Here is a 24,248-nt window from a genome sequence, read left to right as displayed (position 1 = left end):
TCTTCAGGGCGTTGCACTATCGTGATTAATTTGTTTCATCATGATGAAATTTAGCTCTTCGATGTCCACCATGTTTCTTTCTTGATCCGCATTATTTTCCAGATGAACTGGAAACCACAGCGCTAGAAATAATGCTCCTCCCGTATACACCTTGAAAATGCCCACAGAGAAACTCCAACAGCCATCTTCAGTCCTAGAGCACTTCATGTTGTTCGAAGACTTGAAAAAAAGCAATGCATTTTCCATCTTTGGAAGGAATTCTAAACGAATTAGAAAATTGTGGCGGGACAATGAAATTTTGCGACCTTCTTCATTCACAGCACACTATGTTTTTTCCTTGTGTTTGGATCTGGTGGAAGGGGCTTAAAGCCGGTACTTCCTGGCAAGTATGATGAACGCCTCCCGCGCTGATGATGTCTCCCATTGCAGCAGAAATCTCAGTCCTTCACCAAAGCCTTGCCTATCGTTTTGCCTATTGCTCTTGAGCCCTGCTGAACGTGCATACAGCTCTGTAAGGTTTGAGTAAAATGCCTTCAGCGTGTGTTAATAGATTCACACATCAGCGTGTCAATCGGCGAACAGCAAGCCATGACTTTGCCTCTTCTAGTCAGAACTCCGTGGCGTGCACACGCATCCACGGAGAGTCGCTGTCATAACTTTGTTCCGGCCATTTAGAGCCTCACATTTTGGCGATCCTGCCAGTCTATTTTTTTTTATCCTGTCGCTAATTTCATGTGGTGAGTTAAATTCAAGTGGTTAAATTGTGACGAGTGATATATTTGCTAATTATGCTGATAATTATGCTAAATCACAAGACGCGTCTCGAAGACCGCCGGAAAATGGTTTGTGGTTTGCTAAATCACAAGACGCGTCTCGAAGACCGTCGGAAAATGGTTTGTGGTCAAGGGGTGTCTCACATAGAATAAATTGAATATATTTGCTGAAAATTAACCAAGTAACCGCAGCGACTTTAATTCGATTTACATCGAAATTATTCAAAGACCCAACAGCTGATTTTAGCAACGCAACGAATATGTTATCTGTCAAATCGAACAGTGACAGTGATTATCAAAATATGACGTATCCACCGTTGCTCAAATTCAGTGAAGTTGGTTCCGATAGAAGGCACAAAACATTCTTCACAAAACCGTTGGTGTCAGGATACGTGGCCACTTTCGATTGTGAATAATGATCAAAATGTATTAAAATATCGTAACATTTGGCTCTAAACTATAAAATGACAAGAGTATGCGATCCGTTTAGTTGCCTGGGGCTGCATTTGATTTGACTGGTTATTTGGAACCGATTAATGATTGCCTTTCGGTACTTCTTTTGAAGCTGAGTCTACAAGAATAGAACCGTGAGTTTCTTTAAAACGGCATGGTCGTTACTCAATGGGATGACATTTAGACAACACTCCATTTAAACTAACAATGTCTCAATATCATCGTGTATGAACAGTGAAGCCAAGACTAGATAAAAATTCATGAATCGATTGTATCTCCCACCCAGAGTCATAAAAGAGTCCGACTAGTGTGAAGACTAACAACTCATTACCTAAAACGGAACTAAACTGATGACCTACGCCCGCGATTGTTGAATTGTCCAAAAATTGTAAATATCTTCAATTGAAGAGAGTTAGTTTATCCATACGGGGACAATGTCAGAGTATATTTAAGTCCATAGTTATGCATCTCAATATGTTTGAACGCAATAAAACCATAATACATTTGCTGACATCAGTTGCAAAAGCTTAGATTCTTTTCCATGCATAGGTCAAGGAATAGGTTTTGTTGAATGGAGCAAAATGTATAACACTAGTTTCAGTAGGTTCTCCTTGTAAATCAACTGAGTAAGAGATGGTTTCGTCCTGTTTCGTTCAAAGCAAATTTTAACCAAGCCTAAAATAGGAAAACAGTATTTTATTATTTGATACGAATAAGTAATAACGGTTAATTAAAATATCGAGACCAAACGTGTTTGTTGATGGAAAAATAAACAATATTAATTGATGTCATTGGTAACGCGAGAGATCCACGCATACTTAGATGAAAATAACAGTTCTGTGTCATAGCAGGTGTGTTGCAATATTGATCAATTAGTACCATATCTAAAAATCAATTGAATCGACTTTATTACGATTGAAATTCGCTGCCATAGTTAGCGGTGAGACACCCCTTGTTTGTGGTTTGCTAAATCATAAGACGCGTCTCGAAGACCGTCGGAAAATGGTTTGTGGTTTGCTAAATCACAAGACGCGTCTCGAAGACCGCCAGAAAATGGATTGTGGTTTGCTAAATCACAAGACGCGTCTCGAAGACCGTCGGAAAATGGTTTGTGGTTTGCTAAATCATAAGACGCGTCTCGAAGACCGTCGGAATATGGTTTGTGGTTTGCAAAATCACAAGACGCGTCTCGAAGACCGTTGAAAAATGGTTTGTGGTAGCGCATCTGAAAGACCGCTAGAAAAATGGTTTGTGATTTGAAGAACATCAAAGCCTCGCCTGGGAGACCGTAAGAAATTGGTTTGTGGTTTGCAAAATTACAATGCGCGTCTGGAAGATCGGTGGAAATGGTTTGCGGGTTACAAAACTTTAAGCCGTTTCTGAAAGGTGGCTTAAAATATGTTTTGTAGTTTGTGAAGCATTGATTTTTGATTAAAACAAATTTAGATTTCATGAAGCCACTTGGCGACGTATATGAGACTACTACTTGAGCTATGATATAACGAAATCTGAGAGAAATGGAGAAATATTCAATGCTGTATTGTCCGAAACTGTTCGGAAAGCCAAATATATTATCTAGAAATTTATCTTGGAATGTACTGACTTAGTAGCTTGCATAGTAGCCATAGTGGGATTACCTGTAGGATCAGATATTTTGGACTTTGAAAAAAAAAAGGTTGCCGGATTTTACAAAGCTATTCGGAAGTTCGAATTTCTTATGCGAAAGATTAGTTTGGAGTTATTGGCTAGCAGTACTAGTTGATGCCAAATAGTTAATGGTGTACTATACGCGAAACTAAAAGTTGGATTAAATGTACGAATTTGGATTGTATTTGAATTGAATTTAGATTGGCTTTGAATTTGGTTTGAATTTGGATTAGAATTGGATCTGATTTAGATTTGGATTGGATTTGGATTTGGATTGGATTTTGATTGGATTTGTATTGGATTGGATTTGGATTGAATTGGATTTGGATTGGATCGGATTGGATTTGGATTGGATTTTTTTGGATTTGGATTTGGGTTTGGATTGGATTTGGATTGGATTTGGATTGGATTTGTATTGGATTTGGATTGGATTTGGATTTGGATTTGTATTGGATTTGGATTGGATTGGATTTGGATTGGATTTGGATTGGATTTGGATTGGTTTTGGATTGGATTTGGATTGGATTTGTATTTGATTTGGATTGGATTTGGATTGGATTTGGATTTGGATTTGGATTGGATTTGGATTGGATGGGATTTTGATTGAATGGGATTTGGATTGGACTTGGATTGGATTTAGATTGAATTTGGATTGGATTTGGATTTGCTTTTTTATTTGATTTGGATTTGATTTGGATTGAATTTGCATTGGATTTGATGTGGATTGATTTTGCATTGGATTTGATTTGGATTGAATTCGGATAAGCATGGATTTTCTCATCTTTATAAGGTTGTTCTCAAATCTTATAAGTAATGAAGTTCAACACCGCTTAGCTTTGGATTTCATTTGGGTAAGATTTGGAAAGTTTTTGGAGGAAATTGTCATTGTATTTGACAAACAAAAGAAGGCCATTGGCATCGTAAATTTGTTGTTCTCTAATCATCCAACGAAAGTATGAATCACGTTTTATCTTTCGTGACCCACGGTTTGGGAACCCACACTCTGAATTATTGTTCTGGTATTAAAACCATGATGTTGAGTCAAATTTATTTTGGTGTGCAGTTTTCCATTGGAGTTAACCGGTTGCTCAATTACAACCGATGTTCACCTTCGTCTCACTTAAATAATCCAGGAGGAAAACAAGCATTCTATCCTATGGTAGAAGATTTTTTTTTGCGTTTTTAATGAGAGAAGAAGGGAAATGTGGGGTTTGAGTAAAATGCCTTCAGCGTGTGTTAATAGATTCACACATCAGCGTGTCAATCGGCGAACAGCAAGCCATGACTTTGCCTCTTCTAGTCAGAACTCCGCGGCGTGCACACGCATCCACGGGGAGTCGCTGTCATAACTTTGTTCCGGCCATTTAGAGCCTCACAAGCTCTATTTCTCTCTACTACCAAAATGTCAGCGAACTTCGTACTAAAATTGACCGCTTACGACTACTACTGGGAAGCTGTATATTACAAGTTCAGAGAGATTATATTATCTTCCGTGGCGATCACAATGAGTCTACAAGCCTTTATTTACGTGGGGGAGGTGTACTAATCGCTGTCAAAAACAATCTGAGCTGCGAACATGTGTCGTTAGAGAACTGTGAGAATCTTGAACAAGTCGCCGTTTGTATCGAGTCCCAATCACGAAGTTTGTATATAGTTGCCGTATATATTCCGCCAAACTCTAGTGTAGAGCTTTACTCAGCTCACGTAAATGCAACAAAGCTACTGGTGGAGCGAGCAAGAGATGTTGATGCTGTTCTGTCGATAGGGTATTTCAACCTCCCGAATTTGCATTGGCAATTAGACCACGATACGAATGGATACCTTGGCGAGGTGCACAGCGGGCAAGGTGGAACGATCAGGTGGAGGACGATTTGCAGACCCTCCGCAGACTGCGTGGTTGGCGAAGTGCAGCCATGGACCGAGCTGAATGGAGAAGACTTTTATGTGCAGCACAGGCCACTCCGGCCTTAGTCTGATAATAAATAAATAACGAATGGATACCTGCCGTCGAATATTTCAACTGTTTCCAGGAAACCATGGTGGTCACCAGAGTTAAGAAATTTTCGAAATAGTCTGAGAGATCGTTCGGGATATTGAAATTTCATATAAATCGCTTCTATCATTATCCTACGACAGCTACATCGTTGAGATACAAGAGAAGGTTAAGCAAGAACCGTCATTTTCTTGGATTTTCGTCAGGCAACGAAATACGACTAGCCGGATTTCATCTAACATCATCAACCACGACCAAAACTGCTTCTGAAGCAGCTGTTCTTTCTGCCGATTTTTTTCAAAATGTGTATAGCAAAGCCTCACCGGTTTAACATAGAAACTTTTGCACATGATCCGAACTGCGATGTTTTTTTGCCTGCTATTAATTTTACAACGAATGAAGTACTGGAAGCACTGTGTAATCTCGACGCCGATAAAGGCGCTGGTCCAGGTGGTATTCCGCCACTCTTCAGCAAGAAATGCGCCACAACACTTGCCCTTCCGATTATAAAAATCTTTAATCGTTTGCTACGCGATAAGACATTTCCGGCAAGGACCGTTATAACGTATGCAACTACAGAGGAATCTCTATTCTGTGCTGCTTAAGTAAAGATGTGAGATGTTTTTGACATTTTTCACGACAGTTTTTGACATCACGCTGCTGACCTACATATTATAATTTCTTTGTGATATAATGTTCTTTACGCCGTCGCTCCGTTAAGCTGAGCAATCAAGCATTGAAAATTACATCTAAACACTCGCTTAATACTTAACGTGTAAACAAAATGCTATATTGAAAATGAAAAGCACATTTTTCCACGGTGGTGCTCGTTGTTTCTCCCTACCTGAATAGTATTTCTTTATGAATATGATACTTACTCTTCAGCTGCTTGACGGCAACAACTTTTGGGCCATCGCAATTTGGCAGCTTGCTGGCACTTGCAATGAAAACACGCCCGAAAGCACCTTTTCCTATTTCCCGACCGATCCGCAAACAGGTGTGCGGTACTTCTAGCAAATCCGCTTCACCTTTAGCTCGCGCCTCCTGCAAAATTGAAAATAAAATATTCGTATAGAAACATTATTATTTGTGGGGAAATACATTGCTCGAAAATAATTATCATGTCCTCGAAATTATTTGGCTACGATCTAGGAATGCATATGAACATCCCATTTTTGCAAATGTACGCATTGATATTAATTGCACAAAAGAATCCACGTGTATTTTTTGTATTCGAGCCCACAAAATTCCACTTTGTAGATGAGCGTTTGATGGTAGAAAGGCTGTCTGAATTCAAACGTATGTATGCTGTGGTAACCCGAGCAGAAGCGACGACCTTGATAGATACAGAAGAAATAATATACCAAATACTAATATGCAAAATACTACAGGCATAACATGCTTAAGTTTTTAATTACCAAATGAATAATAATTTGTTATGCGTTTTGTAATATAATAACAGAGTGTGCTAAGCCTGAATTATTTTGCTAATACATTTTTGGTATAACTTCTTTGGTATTTTGCCTCTTATGCAGAGCTAGTTCATAACAGAGTAAAGTATCAATAACAGAATTGGGTATTATTGAGTTATTTTCCCCTGCTCGGGAAGCTTTGAACTACCTTTTTATGAGATGCTTGCTCTATGAAAAAGCAGATACACCAATTACACAAAGGGATTTAGTGAGGTTTCATTTTAATTAGAATGGGAAGACATTAATTAAAATGATAAAATGCCAGACACCTATCCCCTGTAAGCGCTTATGTACGTAATTGGCACATGGCCACATGCTCAAGGTCGGCAAACGGGGATTGCAGTTTTTTTTAGAATCTTTCGTCCTCTTTTTGCCATTTTTTCAGGTGTATCGCTATTCGGTATTCTATCGTCATAATTTCGTATTTCGTCGAAGTGTTAGTAGGTCCAAATGAAATTAGTTGAAATATTTAATATCACCGAATTATTCTTTTTTGCCAATGGAGATGCACTAATTTTGGTGAAACTGAACGTGAATAACGTTCATCTGACTGATAGGATTTCCACGACAAACCTCTTATAAACCAAATACTAAAAGCTCTGACCGATTGAAGGTCTCATCACGAGAAGGTACTGGAGTAATGCTACGTTTAGCCTAGGCAAGTGAATTGGGCAAGTCGCATGAATCGAACGTGAATTGAAAGTGTAAACACCTTAATTCAATTCACTTGAACGAAAAGAAAGTTGAACATGTTCTACTTTTGGTAAGTCAATTGAATTCAACTGAGTTGTTCAAGTCACTTGCCCTATCAAAACATTGCATAACTGAATGCAAATGAGTACCAATATTACACGCATGATTTTACTGGCAGCAACCCACCCAAAGTAGTGCTGCGTGGCTTCGCCAACGTCGAAGGACAGCGGACTGAAACCGCCATATACAAAATTGTGACTATAATCAATGTGCTAATGTGTCCGGCTGCGATTCGGATAACCTTATACCGAAAGATATGAGGTATATTCAGGACCGGATTTAGCCGGAAGGGGGCCCCGGGGCCGACAGCTTGTGGGGGCCCCAAAATGTACAAAAAAGGTTACAAAAAAGGGCCCCCCGGCCCCCCCATAAATCCGGCCCAGGGTATATTACTAGCGATTCACAATTATCTCAGGTAATACTAGGCTTTGCTTGAAGATTTTTATTTTTATCTTGACAAGTAACACATCCCGGGTAGAAACCGTGATATTGATATCAAAACATGATATTGCCCGGTCATTGTGATAAAACCGAAAGAGTCCAATCAGAGTAACGATGATACTCGGAAGTTTTTGAACAAAAAACTGGATCCAAAAACACACAAAATCAGTGACTTTAGGAACGGTAAAAACGGCTCTATTATTGCTGAGTGTGCAACAGGTTACAATATCAATGTTATGAAAGATGGCATTCAAAGCGATTTGGGTGAAAGCTACAACGCTGTTGTCCCCTCATCGGTGCCACGACTTAAAGTAATGGGTATGTGTGATCAATTTTCCTCCGATGAATTTATTCAGATTTTAAAAGATCAGAATGAAGACATCGCAATTAATGATGTAAAAGTAATCAGAATGTTTGAAAATCCCCGCTTCAAGTACAACAAGTACAACGTTGTTATTGAAGTCGACAAGTCGACTTATAGTTGTCTTTTGACTGCAAAAAAGGTAAATATTAGGTTTGATCGGTGCCTAGTTGTTCCCGAAATTAGTATTTTGAGGTGTTTCCAATGTGGAGAATTTGGACACATGAGTGCGGATTGCAAAAATGCTATCGCGTGCTCCAAGTGTGGCGATCGTCATAAAACATCTGATTGCACGTCCACTGTATTGAAATGCGTTAATTGTATTAAAATTAATCGTGAACGTAAAATGAATTTGGACGTTAACCACGGAGCATTCAGTAATGAATGCAATGTGTATAAAAGATTAGTCGAAAGAAAAAAAAGCAGCCTGCATTTCAATGAATAGCAACCAAGTTCCAGTAGTAATGTGAATAATTTCGATATATTGTATTTGAATATTGCTGGTTTGTCTACAAACTACGTGGCATTACGTCAGCTTGTAGAAGAAAAACGTCCATTTTTTGTCTTTTTATCTGAAACACATATTGTTGATAACGAAGCTTTCGATCAGTTTAGTATTCCGGGGTACAGTGTGGCTGCTTGTTTATCACATTCGAGACACACTGGCGGTGTTGCTATTTATGTTAAAGAATCGGTTCAGTTCAAGCTTCAATTGAACGAAGTTTGTGACGGAAACTGGTTCTTGGGCATTACAGTTGTTCGTGGCATGAAGATGGGTAATTATGGTGTTTTATATCACTCTCCCAGTTCAAGTGACCAGCGTTTTATTGAAATTTTGGAAAATTGGCTGGAGACATTTATAGATTCTAGTAAATTAAATATTCTTGCTGGTGATTTTAATATTAATTGGTGTGACGACTATAATTCGAATCATTTGAAACGATTAGCAGATTTCTTCAATTTAAAACAAACGGTTTTAGATTATACGCGTATTTCTCAGCACAATAGAACTTTGATTGATCATGTTTATTCAAATTTTCATTCTGTGAAATCTGATCCAAAAGTGAGTTAAAATAACCGATCATGAAACTTTAGTAATTAACATAGTTGATGAAAACAATATTGATAGTAACATTAAAAAATTTAAGTGCTGGAGAAAGTATTCTAAACAAGCTGTTTCGGGTCTTGTCGAAAGAAACGTGGATTTTCAAACAATCACCGGTTCTATAGATCAAAAATCAGCTGTTCTTACTGACGTTTTGAAAACCTGTACCAATCAATTAATTGAACATAAATTCGTTTCTGTAAAGAATTCAAACAGCTGGTACAATTTAGATCTGCTACGTCTCAAGCGTAAAAGAGATAAATTGTACTAAAAGTTTTGCAGAAGTAATAGTGAAAATCACTGGAATAGGTATCAGGTCGCGCGGAATAGGTATTCGCAGTCGTTGAAGCAAACGCGTTGCGAATATATTCAGAGGAAAATTGATCAACACCAAAACAACAGCAAAGAGTTATGGAAAATTTTGAAATCATTATTGAAACCTAGTACTAGTAAACCGCGATCCATAACCTTCAATGGCACATTGGAACATTCAGAACAAATAATTGCAGAACAATTTAATGAATATTTCGTCAATAGCGTTTCATTGATTAATCAATCTATTGATTTAGTTGATGAACCTGACGAAATAAAACAGTCGTTCAATGCTAACTGTAGGTTTGAATGCTTTCACCCAATAACGATCGAAGAGCTTAGGGACGTTTGCTTTGGTATAGGAAAATCGGCTGGCGTAGACAATGTAAATGCTAAAGTTATTCAAGACTGCTTTGATGTCATCGGACACAACTTGCTGGGCCTTATAAATGAATCGTTACAAACTAGGCACGTGCCACAAGTTTGGATGGAATCTTTAGTGATTCCAATACAAAAAGTTGCTGGGACGATTAAAGCCGAAGAGTTTCGCCCCATCAATATGTTGCACACATTAGAGAAAATTTTAGAACTTGTTGTAAAAGGCCAGCTGCTTGAGTATTTAAATAGTAATAACTTGCTGATACCGGAACAATCGGGATATCGAGAAGGCCATTCTTGTGAAACCGCATTGAACTTGGTATTAGCTAAATGGAAAGCGTAGAGCGTAAAGATACGATTGTTGCGGTGTTTTTGGATCTCAAACGCGCTTTTGAAACAATTTCTCGGCCCTTATTGTTGACCACAATCAAGCGCTTTGGAATTTCGGGTTCTGCATACAAATGGTTTGAAAGCTATTTGTGTGACAGAACTCAACGGACTGCTTTTAATGATTCTGTATCAAGTCCCGTGGAGAACACGCTAGGAGTGCCACAGGGAAGTGTATTAGGGCCTATTCTATTCATTATGTACATAAATGACATGCGACGAGTTTTACGATTTTGCGATATAAACCTTTTTGCTGATGATACCGTGATATTCATTGCTGCTAAAACCTAAAAGATGCCGTTTTGCACTTGAATGAAGATTTGCGTTCTCTAAGTAGATGGTTGAAATACAAACAGTTGAAATTGAACATAAATAAAACTAAATATATGATTATTTCGCGAAACCGAGTAAATGAAGATGTCTCAGTAAACATTGATGATGAGACAATTGAGCTTGTCCGCGAGATTAAATATCTTGGCGTGATTATTGATGACAAGCTAAATTTTGACAAGCACATTGACAATGTTATCAAGAAAATAGCCAAGAAGTATGGAATTCTCTGCCGGCTGAAAAACGACTTAACTATTGCAAGTAAGATACAATTGTATAAATCAATCATCTCTCCTCATCTAGACTTTTGCCCTTCCATTTTATTTTTGTCGAACGCGACACAAATATCGAGATTACAGCGTTTGCAGAATAAAATAATGCGTTTAGTTTTAAGGTGCAACAGATTCACTTCCTCAATTTTTTTGTTGGACGCCTTACAGTGGTTGTCAGTGAAGCAACGGATTGTATATCTAACAATGGTGTTTATTTTTAAAGTAATTAATGGTTTGCTGCCTCGATATTTGTGTGATCGAATTGAAAGAGGAAGTTACGTCCATAGACATAATACTAGATCCGCGAATGATGTACGAACACCACATTTCTTGAATAGCGCTTCACAAAATTCGTTATTTTTCAAAGGAATAAATGTTTTCAATTCGATGCCTACGCACATCAAACGTGCAGCGACACTAACATAGTTTAAGCGACAACGTATTTCACACGTGAAAGCTGCCTTTTGAACAGCTACTCGATCAACTTTTTATTATTGACTAATTTTGTATCTTGACGAAGTTGTTTTTAAACGGATATTTTGTATGAACAAGTTTATTTACCTAATTATTGGGGCTTTAATGATCTATTAGTTCGCCTCGATGATGATGATGGATTTTTATATAGTTGACGTAATGTTAATTTGACTTTTTTGTGTAGTCTACAAAAGTTTGAGCCTCGCGCGCGTATTACAGATATAGATGATTTTTTCACATTTATTTACAATTGTGCAAGTTTCGAGCTGTTTGAAGGATTCTTTAGATTAGTAGTAAGTCATCTGGTAGATTATTTAACTCGCGACTGAACTCAGAACTTTTGATATCGACGGAGAGGTACCACATGTTTTGGATTTTGTGATGTTCGAACTTCGTAGAAAAGTATGATGCTTACGAGTTGTAGATTGCGGTCTTATAAAATGACATGAATACGGTTTTGGTGAAACTTATGAAATCTGTGCGAGAGGTTTCACAAGTATTGCCTTTTGTGGAGCTCGAAGTATCACTACTGATGCTTGCAAAAGTTTAAAGTTGATATCAGCAGTTAAATTTTAAATTTATGTTTTTGCTGTATAGTAATGGAAAGTTACATGCAAATTTATATCTGTAGAAATAATCGGATCGTTTTTTATTTGTTTGCAAATCTGATTAAATTGATCTTAATTAATTATCTTAAAGATAACTCGTCCAGCTCAAACCTTTGTAGGGGTATGTGGCGGGACCATCATCATCATCATCATCATTAACTTGTTTGAAATAAGAGTAAAAATAACAAGCGAAAATAACAAAAATTTGCACCGAAATATCATAAAAATATCAGGTTTTGCTATTAACAAGAACAGACTAATAGCTCAAGATATTGATAAGTTCTTGTTAATGGCATAACCTGATATTTTTATGATATTTCGGTGCAAATTTTTGTTATTTTCGCTTGTTATTTTTACTCTTATTTCAAACAAGTTCATATCATGTTTTGTTATCAATATCATGTTTTACTGTTAATGAGCCATTTTCGTCTACCCGGGATCTACCCTATCTCTACATTGTGCACTATAATGGCAAAATAACACAACTGGATAAAGGACAGTAACTTCAAGGAAGATAGGAGAAACTGGAGAAGATCTCATAAGACCGATCCAGGCATATGTGTATCGACGTTGCAGCCACACAGGTAGGGTAGGTAATGGCAACATTAGAAAAAAAAATCTCATAATTTTCGGAAAGGAACGATTCTACTAATTATTGCAGAATTCGCAGAGATCGTAGGGTAAAGTGCCTAATAGTGGACCCCCAACCAATAGTGGACCCTTCAGCTATTTCTGCATTATTACAGCACAATGTAGACATTTCACTATGAAATTCCATTGGGAGAACCTACCTTACAGTCCTATGTTTTGATTACATGCATTGGAAATGCTATGGAAAGTAAAATTAGATGATTTTTTACAATTCTACAAAAAATAAACACGAGAGTGTCCATTATAGGAATATTTTGGGGGGTCCATAATAGGGAAGAAGAACGTCCCGAGACGAAACATGAAAATCAAATGAAGTGCCGACTATAGGGAAACAATTTCCTATTATGGACCCCCAGGGGGTCTACTATAGGGCGAATTCAGTCAGAATTTAAAATGTTAATTTCAACGAATAACTTCGTGTATTTGAGTGTTTTATGTATGTATCGCGAAGAGGAGATGCAGAACTTGTTATTAGATACCAAACAGAATTAATATGTTGAAGATTTCTACTCCTTATGAGAGGAAGAGCTAAATTCTGCTACTAGGGGGTCCACTATTGGGCATTTTACCCTACATTGGTTTCATGTGGAATTACTGAAATATGTAAATTATTCATACATACATCCAACCAGCAGCGACTGCTAGATTTTCTAACAGCTCTGTGTTGTTCTGTTTTCAGTAGGATTGTAAGCTCATAAACAAATATTGTAAAAAAGTTTTCAAAATTTTAAGGTCTCATACAATATACAATACAATTTTTTTTTCAGACAAGAAGAACGTTGCCAAAAGCTGGATGTTGGTGTTGGGTACCCGATCGAATAGAGATCGGTACAAGGAAGCAAGAGCAGCCGAAAAACGAACCCATCACAGGAAGAAAAAAGTGATAAGCGAGGCGAAAGAAAAAATGGAGCAGAACGATATGCGGAGGTTTTATGAATCTGTCGATGGCGTGCGGAGAAAGGCCGCGCCATCTCCCGTCATGTGCAACGACCAACAAGGGAATTTGCTGACAGATAAAACCGAAGTAGCTGCCAGGTGGAAGCAACACTTCGAGACTTTGTTGAATAGTGGAAGTGACGGTGCATCGGTGAACAGAATAAATATTAGCGATGATGGACAAGCTGTGGAGTCACCTACACTAGATGAGGTAAAAAAAGCTGTTAAAGAGCTGAAAAAGAATAAGGTTGCGGGGAAGGACCAGCTGCCGGCTGAACTTCTCAAACATGGCAGTGACCAGCTTTATGAAGTTCTGCACCATGTTATGCCGAAAATATGGGAAAACGAGGAAATGCCGCTAGCTGGTTAGACGGCCTCATTTGCCCTCTCTTTAAGAAAGGGCACAGACTGAAGTGCGCCAATTACCGAGGAATTACTCTCCTTAATTCGCATACAAAATTGTGTCCCGTATTTTGTTCAACAGATTGAAACCGCTTGAAGAGTCAATCGTCGGCGAATATCAAGCAGGTTTTCGTGAGGGCCGATCAACGACGGATCAAATGTTTGCCCTGAGACAAAATTTGGATTTAATCCTTGATAAATTCCGGGAGTACAACTTGTAGACATATCATCTGTTTATTGATTTCAAGGTGGCGTACGATTCAGTGAAACGGAATGAATTATGGCAAATTATGCTTGAACATGGTTTTCCGGCGAAACTGATACGGCTGATTCGTATAACGTTGGACGGATCGAAATGAAGTGTAAGGGTTGCGGATGAAATATCGATGCCATTTGTTACCTTAGATGGATTAAAGCAGGGTGATGCACTCTCGAATCTACTGTTCAATATAGCGCTCGATGGAGCGATTAGGAGAGCTGATGTGCAAAGAAGCAGTACCATTATCACAAGATCGCATATGCTCCTGGGATTTGCGGACGATATCAATATTATCGGAATTGATCGCTGTGCCGTGGGAGAGGGTTTTGTGCATTTTAAGAGGGAGCCAGCGACTCACGATCAATACCAGCAAAACGAAGTACATGGTCGCTGGCAATCAACGTGGGTTCAATAGTGGTGGTGGTAGCGATGGTGCTGGGTAGTGAAAAATTTGAAGTGGTAGAAGATTTTGTGTATCTTGGAACATTAATGACATGCGATAATGATGTTACCCGCGAGATGAAAAGGCGTATTGCAGCTGCAAATAAAGCTTATTACGGACTTCGTAACCAGCTTAAGTCCAGTAGTCTCCGAATATCTTGGAGAAAATACCCGAATTTCTCGAAGAAAATCCCGAATTTCCTGAAGGAAAATTACCGAATTTCCTGGAGGTGATTTCCTCCAGGAAATTCGGGAATTTTCCTTCGAGAAATTTTCCTACTAGAAATTCAGGAAAATTGAGAAATTTCCTCCTATTTAAAATTCGGGGAATTCAGTGAGTTAGGGGAGAAAATTAGGATTTTTTCCGGGAATTTCCTTTTCTATGAATTTCTGGAAATTCCCTTTTCCTGGAAATTCGGCGATTTTCCTTTAAGAAATTCGAGGATTCTCCCGGAAAATTTTTGACTATTTTCGGGGATTTTCCTCCGAGAAATACGGGAAAATTGGGAAATTTCCCCTCTCCTCTACCGAAAACTCCGGATTTACGTGGAGGAAAATCACCCAATTTCCAGGGACATTTCCCGGATTTGCCGGAAGAAAATATCTGGAAATCAACAAATATTTCCGGGAAGAAAATACCCGAAATTCCTGGAGGTACCCGGACAGCACAAGTCAGATAAAAATGGTTGCAGCAACTTGATTGTGTCTGAATCCGGTTACAAATGAGTTGCAGTAACCTATGTGAAATATGTGTGCTGCTAGGGTAAATCTCCGAATTTCCCGCAGAAGAATCTGCGAATTTCACAAAGGAAAGTTTCGGGGAAATTCCCCAAAAATTACTGAAAATTTTCCGGGAGGAAAATCCCTGAATTTTCCAGAGTGAAATTCTCGGATTTTTGGTAGGAAAATCCCCCTACTTCCTGTAGGAAAATTTCCGAGTTTCCTGGATGAAAATCCCCGAATTCCCCATCGGAAAATTTCCAAATTTTCCGGAGGAGGAAATTTTCTATTTTTCCCGAATTTCTCGCTGGAAAATACCCTGAAACAGACCTGTGCGCCGGTCATATAATCGGCGGTGGCGGCGTAGTGGTCACTTTTGCCCCGGCAGCGGCGGCGTCACGGCGGCGCGCCGTTGGCTTTTATTGGCGGCGGCGGCGTGAACCGGCGTGGATGTAAAAATCGGATTTTTAAATTCACGCGGTTTCGATTCATACGGTACGAATCGCCCGTATAAAAATCGACTTCAGTGGATTAAAATTGTAATATTCGATCGATCATCAAACAGCACATTCCATTGTAAATTACCAGCGACACTAATAAGTACCTGATCTCAAAATGATATTTAAATTAAAACCCTTTTATTATTCTCTGATTTTGATTAATCAAAATTTAACTACGAATCCTGCTTCACTTTTTGTAACCCTTGAGCAATACTGAGAATTAGACTTCGGTGTCATAGGACTAATTTGTTAATTTTTTTTCCAAAAGTTTTCCTAATTCAGGATTATGATAAACTCCAGCAGCCGAATTCCGGTAAATAAATCTCTTGTAAGAAAAGAAATTCTCGAAGAGATTTTCGAAATTTTCTTATTTTGGAATTCCGACGAAAGCGTGAAAGACATTTTTTGACAGATGAAAAAGAAAACGAGAATTTAAATTTCTTCGAGATTTTCTATGGAGAAATTCGATAAGAGATTTTTCTTGGATGTAATTTGAAGGTATAATTGTGTCTTCACTTCCATTAGGAGTGTAAAATAATATGAAAAATATTCTCGGTTCCCTGGGCATGCATCCATTGTACTTATTTACCACTCAAGATACATACTCATGCAATGGCAAGAAAAGAAAAACTTTCATTTAATAACTGTGGGAATGCTAACAGAATGCTAAGTTAAAAATAAGGCCAAGTTTCATTTGGAATGTAAAGCCATTGAAGAAGAAGAAGAAGAATCGCGTTTGATTGATTATTTGATAAAAAAAAGTTTCAAGGCAAACATTCTAAAACATCTAAATCATTTCAATATCATGGTATGTGCACAACCAACTATCATAAAAAAAGCTAAGCTAAAGCTAAGCTAAAGCTAAGCTAAAGCTAAGCTAAAGCTAAGCTAAAGCTAAGCTAAAGCTAAGCTAAAGCTAAGCTAAAGCTAAGCTAAAGCTAAGCTAAAGCTAAGCTAAAGCTAAGCTAAAGCTAAGCTAAGCTAAAGCTAAGTTGGCTGCTAAAGCTAAGCTAAAGGCTCAGCCTAAGCTAAAGCCCCAGCCTGTTAAAGCCTAAGCTAAGCTCCAGCCTGCCCAGCTAAAGCTGCTAAAGCCTCAGCCGCCCTAAAGCCCTAAGCTGCCGCTCAGCCGCTAAGCCCAGCCCAGCTAAAGCCCGCTCAGCTAAGCTCAGCTCTGCTAAAGCTAAGCTCCGCTCCAGCCTGGCTCAAGCTGCCTGGCCCAGCTGCCTGCGCTCAGCCTGCTCAGCCCGCTAAGCTCGCTCAGCCTAAGCTGGGCTCAGCCTGGCTCAGCTGCCCAGCCTGCCTCAGCCCCAGCTCAGCTCAGCCGCCCTGCCTCAGCCTGGGCCTCAGCCCGCTCAGCCTGCTCCCAGCCTGCCAGCCTGCTCAGCCTGCCTCAGCTCAGCCCCTGCTCAGCCTGTGCCCCAGCCTGCCTGCCCCAGCCTGCCTCAGCCTCAGCCTGCCGCCCAGCCTGCCCAGCCCCAGCCCCAGCCTGCTCAGCCTGCCCAGCCTCAGCCCCCTGGCCCCAGCCCTGCTCAGCCCCAGCCCAGCCCCAGCCTGGCCCCAGCCCGTCAGCCCGCCCAGCCCCGCCCCAGCCTGCCCAGCCCAGCCCCAGCCAGCCCGCCCAGCCCAGCCTGGCTCAGCCTGGCCCCAGCTCAGCTCAGCCTGCCCAGCTCCGCTCAGCCTGCCAGCCCGCCCAGCCCGCTCAGCCTGGGCTCAGCCCAGCCTGGGCTCAGCCAGCCTGCTCAGCCCCGCCCAGCCTCAGCCCGCCAGCCCCAGCCTGCCTCAGCCTCCTCAGCCTGCTCAGCCTGCTCAGCCTGCCAGCCTGCCCAGCCTGCTCAGCCTGCTCAGCCTGCTCAGCCTGCCTCAGCTCCAGCCTGCCTGCTCAGCCTGCCTGCGCTCAGCTCAGCTCAGCTCAGCCTGCCTGTGCCTGCTCAGCCTGCCTCAGCCTGCTGCCTCAGCCTGCCTGCCTCAGCCAGCTCAGTTGCTTAAAGCTGTTTAAAGCTGCTTTGCTGTTTAAAGCTAAAGCTGCTTAAAGCTGTTAAAGCTGTTGCTGTTTAAAGCTAAGCTAAAGTTGCTTAAAGCTTGTTGCCAGCTTAAAGCTGTTTAAAGCTGCTTGTTGTTTAAAGCTTGTTTAAAGCTTAAGCTAAAGCTAAGCTTGTGTTGCTTGTTAAAGCTTGCTTGTGCTGTTTAAAGCTAAGTTTAAAGCTAAGCCAGTGTTTGCCAGTTGCTTAAAGCTAAGCTAAAGCTGTTAAAGCTGCTTAAGTTGCTTGTTAAAGCTGTTAAAGCTAAGCCAGCTTGTCAGTTAAGCCAGTTGTTAAAGCTGTTAAAGCTGTTTTCAGCTAAGCTAAGCCAAATGCTAATGGTTCGGTGTTTTCGAGGTAATAAAGTTAGAGCATCCGTTTTTTTAGACAGTTAGAAATCACAACAATGTTGCTGTTACTGCATATTTTCATCAATAGATTGAATATTTATCTTTTTTTCCCTCATTATTTCAATAACAATAAGCAAAAGCAAGTTTTATTTTCGATATGAGGATGTTTTGAACAACCGGTATGGGAAGATCCATAAAGTACGTCACGCAAAAATCGGCGATTTTCGAACCCCCCCTCCCCCCTTCGTCACACTTTTTATAATAAACCTCTAAAAATTTTGTATGGATCGTCACGCTGCTCTGAACCCCCCCTCCCCCCTAGAGGCGTGACGTACTTTGTGGACGGCCCCTATGCAAATAGTTGTCAAAAGACATCTAGGGGAAAATATGTGAACTAATATTTTTCTTCGCAAGAAATTTTAGTTTTTTTCTTTCTCTTCTTTTGGAAAGAGAAAGAGAATCTATAAATCTCTTTTTATAAAGAAATTTTTCATTTTTTTCTTAAACCTTCGGAATTCGGCTGCAGTCCATTAACTTTTCTAAATTTCAGAAAAATTCTACCTACTATTCTTTGATTTACATATACAATTGGGCAATGTTTGAGCGGCTGCAAATCTAGTATATCCAGAGAATTTGCAGTTCGTTCACCTGCTGTGACCCTTGGATCCTGGAAGGATATTCACGATGGAATCCACTACTGACAACCACAATGGACAGTTTACTCCCCACCTCGCGTTCTTGTATGCACAAATCTCAATAGATGATCAACATAACTAAAATAAGCTCTGGCTGAGTAAGACTGGGGCACGATGACCAACTAAAGTGAATATAAGTTGGTTAAATATGACAAAAAAAGCTCTTGGTGGAGTTACTGAAGAGATTTCCGTACGATTTTTTTTATGTTTCATTAGAAATTCCTTTGAAAAACCCTTTAAGAACTTCTGCGTGAAATGGTTTTCGGATGGCCTCGGAATAAACCGGAATAAAACACGAAATTACGGAAGAAACTAAAACACGCGATCTTGTTATTACAAGGTTATCTGTTATAATTAATACAAAAGAACATAACATAACATGAACTGTCAACTGGTGATAATATAAGAGCACCTACACTATTGGTGATGTAGATGTTACACCCCTGCTCAACCGCTGCTGTTAGCCAGTCCAATGCTAGCACAGTATTTCCGACAAGCCGCCAAGGGTAGACTCTTAGTCATCATGTCGGCTTGCTGATGTTCAGATGGAACATACTTCAGGTAAATTTTCTTCAGTCGTACTAGATCCCGCACATAATGGAACTTGATGTCTACATGCTTCAATCTCCCATAATCTTTTGAATCTTCGACAATCCGCATTGTCGATTGATTGTCTTCGTGAAATACTACAGGCTTCTCATGATCGTATCCCAGATCTTGCATTATTCGCATAAGCCACTGCTCGTGACAAACAGCCACGCACAGCGCAGTTAATTCCGCCTCAGTTGATGAGAGCGATACGGTTTGTTGCTTTCGTGCAATCCACGCCACAGTACATCCAAAAATTTTGAACACGCCGCCGCTTACAGAGCGCCTGTCCATAACGTTATTTCCCCAGTCTGCATCTGAAAACACCTCCATTGTTACCGCATCGGAACTCCGCCGAAACACAAGACCGATGTCTAACGTTCCCTTAATGTAGCGCAGAATTCGTTTTAAATAGGCCCAGTGGTAGTCCGTGGGACAGCTCTGATATTGGCTGAGATAGTTAACAGATGCTGCCAAATCAGGACGAGTTGTCAATGCAGCGTAGGTTAAACACCCTATCAACTCTCTATAGAGTTGGTTCGTCCGATTGATCTCTTCTCCACGCGATAGCTTCAATCGATTTTCCATGGGAGTTGAAATGGGCTTGCAGTCTTCCATGTCGAAACGCCGCAGTAAACCTTCGAGATATTGCTTTTGGCTGATACACATCACTCCCTTATGCTGATCACGGTCAATGCGCATGCCAATTTTTGCCAGCATTTCACTTCTCCAGGATCAGTCATCTCGAACTCACTAGCCAAACAATGCTTCACCGTCTCGACAAGCTTCAACGAAGTACCAGCGATGATGATATCGTCCACATAAATAACCATAATCACTGTCCCTTTATTGGTCTTCCACGTGTACAGGCACTGATCATTCATGCTCCTCGTGAACTTCAGCCGTTTTTCCACAAACGAATGGAACCGCTCGTTCCAAGCTCGCGATGCCTGCTTCAGCCCATACAAGCATTTCTCCAGACGGCACACAAGATTTTGCCCAGCTTCAAAACCTTCTGGCTGAACCATGAAGATTTCTTCTGAAAGCCCTCCATTCAAGAAGGCGGTCTTCACGTCCATTTGATGGATGATCATCTCTTCATGATTTGCAACCGCCAAGACGGTGCGAAGTGTGTCTAGTTTCGCGACCGGTGAATAAGTTTCACTGTAGTCGAAACCTCTTCGTTGACTAAAACCGCGCGCAACTAAACGAGCCTTATACCGATCCAGCTGTCCATTTATCCCACGTTTGATCCGGAACACCCATTTGCTTGTGATGGCGGTACGACCTTCAGGCAACTCCGTCAAAGACCAAGTTTTATTTTTTCAACGAAACCATCTCGTCCTCTACTGCTTCCTTCCATTTTAACCAATCTTTTCGCTTTCGAGCCTCTGCCAAGGAATTCGGTACGTTATCAACGTACCCTGTTGCATTTAGAGCATATGCTGCATATTCAACCTCATAGTCCTTGTGCCACTCAGGGGCACTTCGTACACGCTGCGAACGCTGCTGTGATTGCTGCTCAACTTGTGGCTCATCACCAGAATCCTCGCCCGGAGAACCGAGGTCGTCATGCGGCTCAATTTCGCTATCTTGCATAAAACTTCCAAACTCTTCTTCAGATTCTTCGGAAGAAACTTGCTCATCACTATCAGGAGAATCGTCAATAACAGCTAACTCATTCTTCGAAGTCGGATACAGAAACATATCCGAATTGCTTATCTGCTGATTCTTCAGTGTCGGGACACGAGACACGTCAAACACAACGTCACGCACATGCACAATCTTCTGCGATTTTTCATGCCACACACGATAGCCATTGGGAGCGTAACCTACGAAAATTCCCTTCCACGCCTTCGCATCCATTTTCTTTCGATGCTCCTTTGGAACATGCACGAAAGCATTACATCCAAAAGTGCGCAGTTTGCAAATGTTCGGCTTACTCCCCTCCCATATTTCATACGGCGTCACTCCAGACTGGATCGCATTCGATGGACTGCGGTTCACTAGATATGCCGCGGTTTGAACTGCTTGACCCCAAAACCGTTTGTCAATATTACTATCCTCCAGCATAGAACGGGCTCTTTCTACAAGAGTACGGTTCATCCGCTCACTTATCCCGTTTTGCTCGGGCGTATATGGAACCGTCCACTCAACTTGTATACCACGCGCCTTACAGAATCTTTCGAACTCACTATTGCGATATTCGCCACCGTTGTCGCATCGAAAGCGACTTATTTTCTGTCCAAATTTCGCGGTCACGAAAGCTTCATAATTTCGAAACTGTTCCAGTACTTCATTTTCGATTTGATTAGGAACACCATCGCGAAATGTGACCAATCATCGATAAATGTCACAAAATATTTTACACCATCTAGTCCGACCGGTGTCACTGGTCCACAGACATCCGAGTGGATTACTTCGAGCACTCGCGACGACCTTTTTGCTTCACGTATGGAAAACGGATTCCGAGTCTGTTTCCCCAACAAGCATGGCTCACACACAACAACGTTTTTGTCTTTCGCATGAAGGGTCAGTTTCACTCCGTAACCATTTGACTTCGGAAAATCTCTCCTAGACTCTTGGCATTGAAATGTCCGTAGCGACGATGCCATAGCACCATTTGCATCGGAACACAACCGCACGTTAGCATCAACTCACTCGCGACGCGATCGGCTTTCCTAAAATCGAGTTGGTACAACTTCCTAGCACGGAAACCGCATCCCACAACTTCCGATCCACGCTTGATTTTTACTTTTCTCCCAGCATACACAACACGCATACCTGCTTCATCTACTCTCAATACAGAGAATAGGTTGCATCGTAGTTCAGGTCAGGTACAAATAAAACGTGTCTGATTGTGCACTCAATATGATCATTGCCGATCCTGAAATCACCTTTACCGTGCCGGAATACCTGGCCACGATTGTCTCGCCGCCTTTCGCAATCGCTATTTCCACTGGTTTTCGCAAAGGTTTTAACTCCTCGAAAAGTGTTTTGTCGTTAACTAGGTGATCTGAGCAGCCAGAATCAATATACCACTGTATTCGATCCGACTTCACTGTTTCTTCTTTTCCTTTGCTCACACCTACGAAACACACGTCACCTTTACTGGCAAGGTGCGCCTTAGACTTTCTTTCCTCTGTCTTCCTCTTCTCTTTCCGGACCGGGCAATCTGATATCTTATGCCCATCCTTCTTGCAGCCGAAACATTTAAATGTTTTCTTCGGATACTGCTGCTTCGATCCGGCAAAAGCAGTCTGTTCGTTGGTGAGGGAAAATGAATCTACTCCTTTCCGTTTCGTCTCCTCGTCCAGTAGTCGACACTTCACAAATTCAATGGAAAGTTGTTCTTCTGGCATCGTTTCGAGTGCCGTTATTACAGCAGAATACGATGGCCCTAGTGTCAACAGTAGATGGCAGATAACATCAACTTTTCCAGATCTGCACCAGTTGAGCGATACTCGCGGACAAGTTTATCGAACAGCAGGAAATGTTGTTGCAAACTTCCGCCGTCGAAACGGAGAGATAGCATCCTCCGTTTGAGGTGCATTCGACTCGCTATACTCCGACGTTCGAAAACTCTCTGCAGGGCATCCCAGACATCCTTCGGGGACTGTTTATCTTGAATGTATTCAAGCTGCGAGTCGTGAATACGAGACACTAATAGGGACTTACATTTTCTGTCGAGCTTAGACCGTTTCTGCCGTTCCACTTCTTTCCTCTGATTTCGGCTGTATCCCCTGGTGCATCCGTCAGTTCATCCATCTCATTGGCATTCGTCCGAACACACTCGACGAGCTCGTGTTCTTCCAGAAGAATAATCATCCTGAACTTCCAGGCGGAAAAATTTGTGCCATCAAACAGAGGCAAAAACATACGTCCCGGCTTCTCCTCCATCACGCGAACCACTTCGACCGATATACCGAAAACGTTCTGGGACAAAACCTGAAATGGTTTTCGGATGGCCTCGGAATAAACCGGAATAAAACACGAAATTACGGAAGAAACTAAAACACGCGATCTTGTTATTACAAGGTTATCTGTTATAATTAATACAAAAGAACATAACATAAAATGAACTGTCAACTGGTGAGAATGATAATAGCACCTACACTATTGGTGATGAAGATGGGGACGGCTTGCTATAGGGGTTGCCTCCTAACACTGCGGAAACTCATAAAGGTTTTTATTCAAAAACCATTAAGGCTCTCGTTTGGAAATCCCTTTAGAAAAACCACAGGTAAAACCATAGAATATTCTTTCAGGATTTCATTTGAAAATTGATTAAGGAATGAAATAGTTTCCGAAAAAAATCCTAAAACAATTTCCAAAGAAATTGCTGAAAAAATCTTCGAAGAGGTTCAGAAAGGACTCTCCGAGGGAATAGCGAAAAGAGTTTATAAAGACATTTGTGGCAAAATTTTTGAAGGAATCTTCGAAAGAACTTAGTGTAAAAATACTTCATCCGAACTTGGCCAACTTCACTATTGATCCTACGACGGACTTCCCACAAATCACACCAAGGAAATACAAAACCGAACTAGCTTGTTTGCTTGCTAAAAGTAGACTCGTTTATTCGTCATAAGGTACAAAGGTTTGGGAACGTAGGCCTTGCTTATTATATGTATAGGTATTTTATAATTTTGCCCGGAAGCACCGACTTCAAAAATAGTTTACATTAGGGAACCGAAGGAATTCCCGCAGAAAAATCAGAAAGAATCTTTTCAGTAAATTTCGAAAAAATGTTCTAGGGAATTCCTAGAAAAATTTCCAAATGGTTCCCAAAAGCAATTTCCGAAGAAATTTCTTTGAATGAATTTCGGAATTTGTTACCTATTGTTACCAAAGAATTTTCAAAGGATTACCCGTAGAAATTCCCAAGGAATTACTTAAAGTAGTTCTGAAAGAATTCCTATGGGAATTTTA

At 40.7% G+C, this 24,248-nt stretch overlaps 1 protein-coding gene across 1 annotated transcript in view; it reads right to left on the bottom strand.

The window, feature by feature from the left end:
• The window catches only part of LOC134212419 (platelet-derived growth factor receptor beta), a 538,624-nt gene that overhangs the window by 128,785 nt on the left and 385,591 nt on the right, over window positions 1-24,248 (bottom strand). Inside the window, exon 16 of the mRNA XM_062690252.1 lies at window positions 5,745-5,910. Coding sequence (XP_062546236.1) covers window positions 5,745-5,910 — 166 coding nt within the window. The remainder of the gene's footprint in view (window positions 1-5,744; window positions 5,911-24,248) is intronic.

This window comes from Armigeres subalbatus, chromosome 2, assembly GCF_024139115.2.
Source record: "Armigeres subalbatus isolate Guangzhou_Male chromosome 2, GZ_Asu_2, whole genome shotgun sequence".
NCBI lineage: Eukaryota > Metazoa > Arthropoda > Insecta > Diptera > Culicidae > Armigeres > Armigeres subalbatus.
The sequence above is the reverse complement of the archived record's forward strand: the minus strand, read 5'-3'. Positions and strand labels throughout refer to the sequence as shown.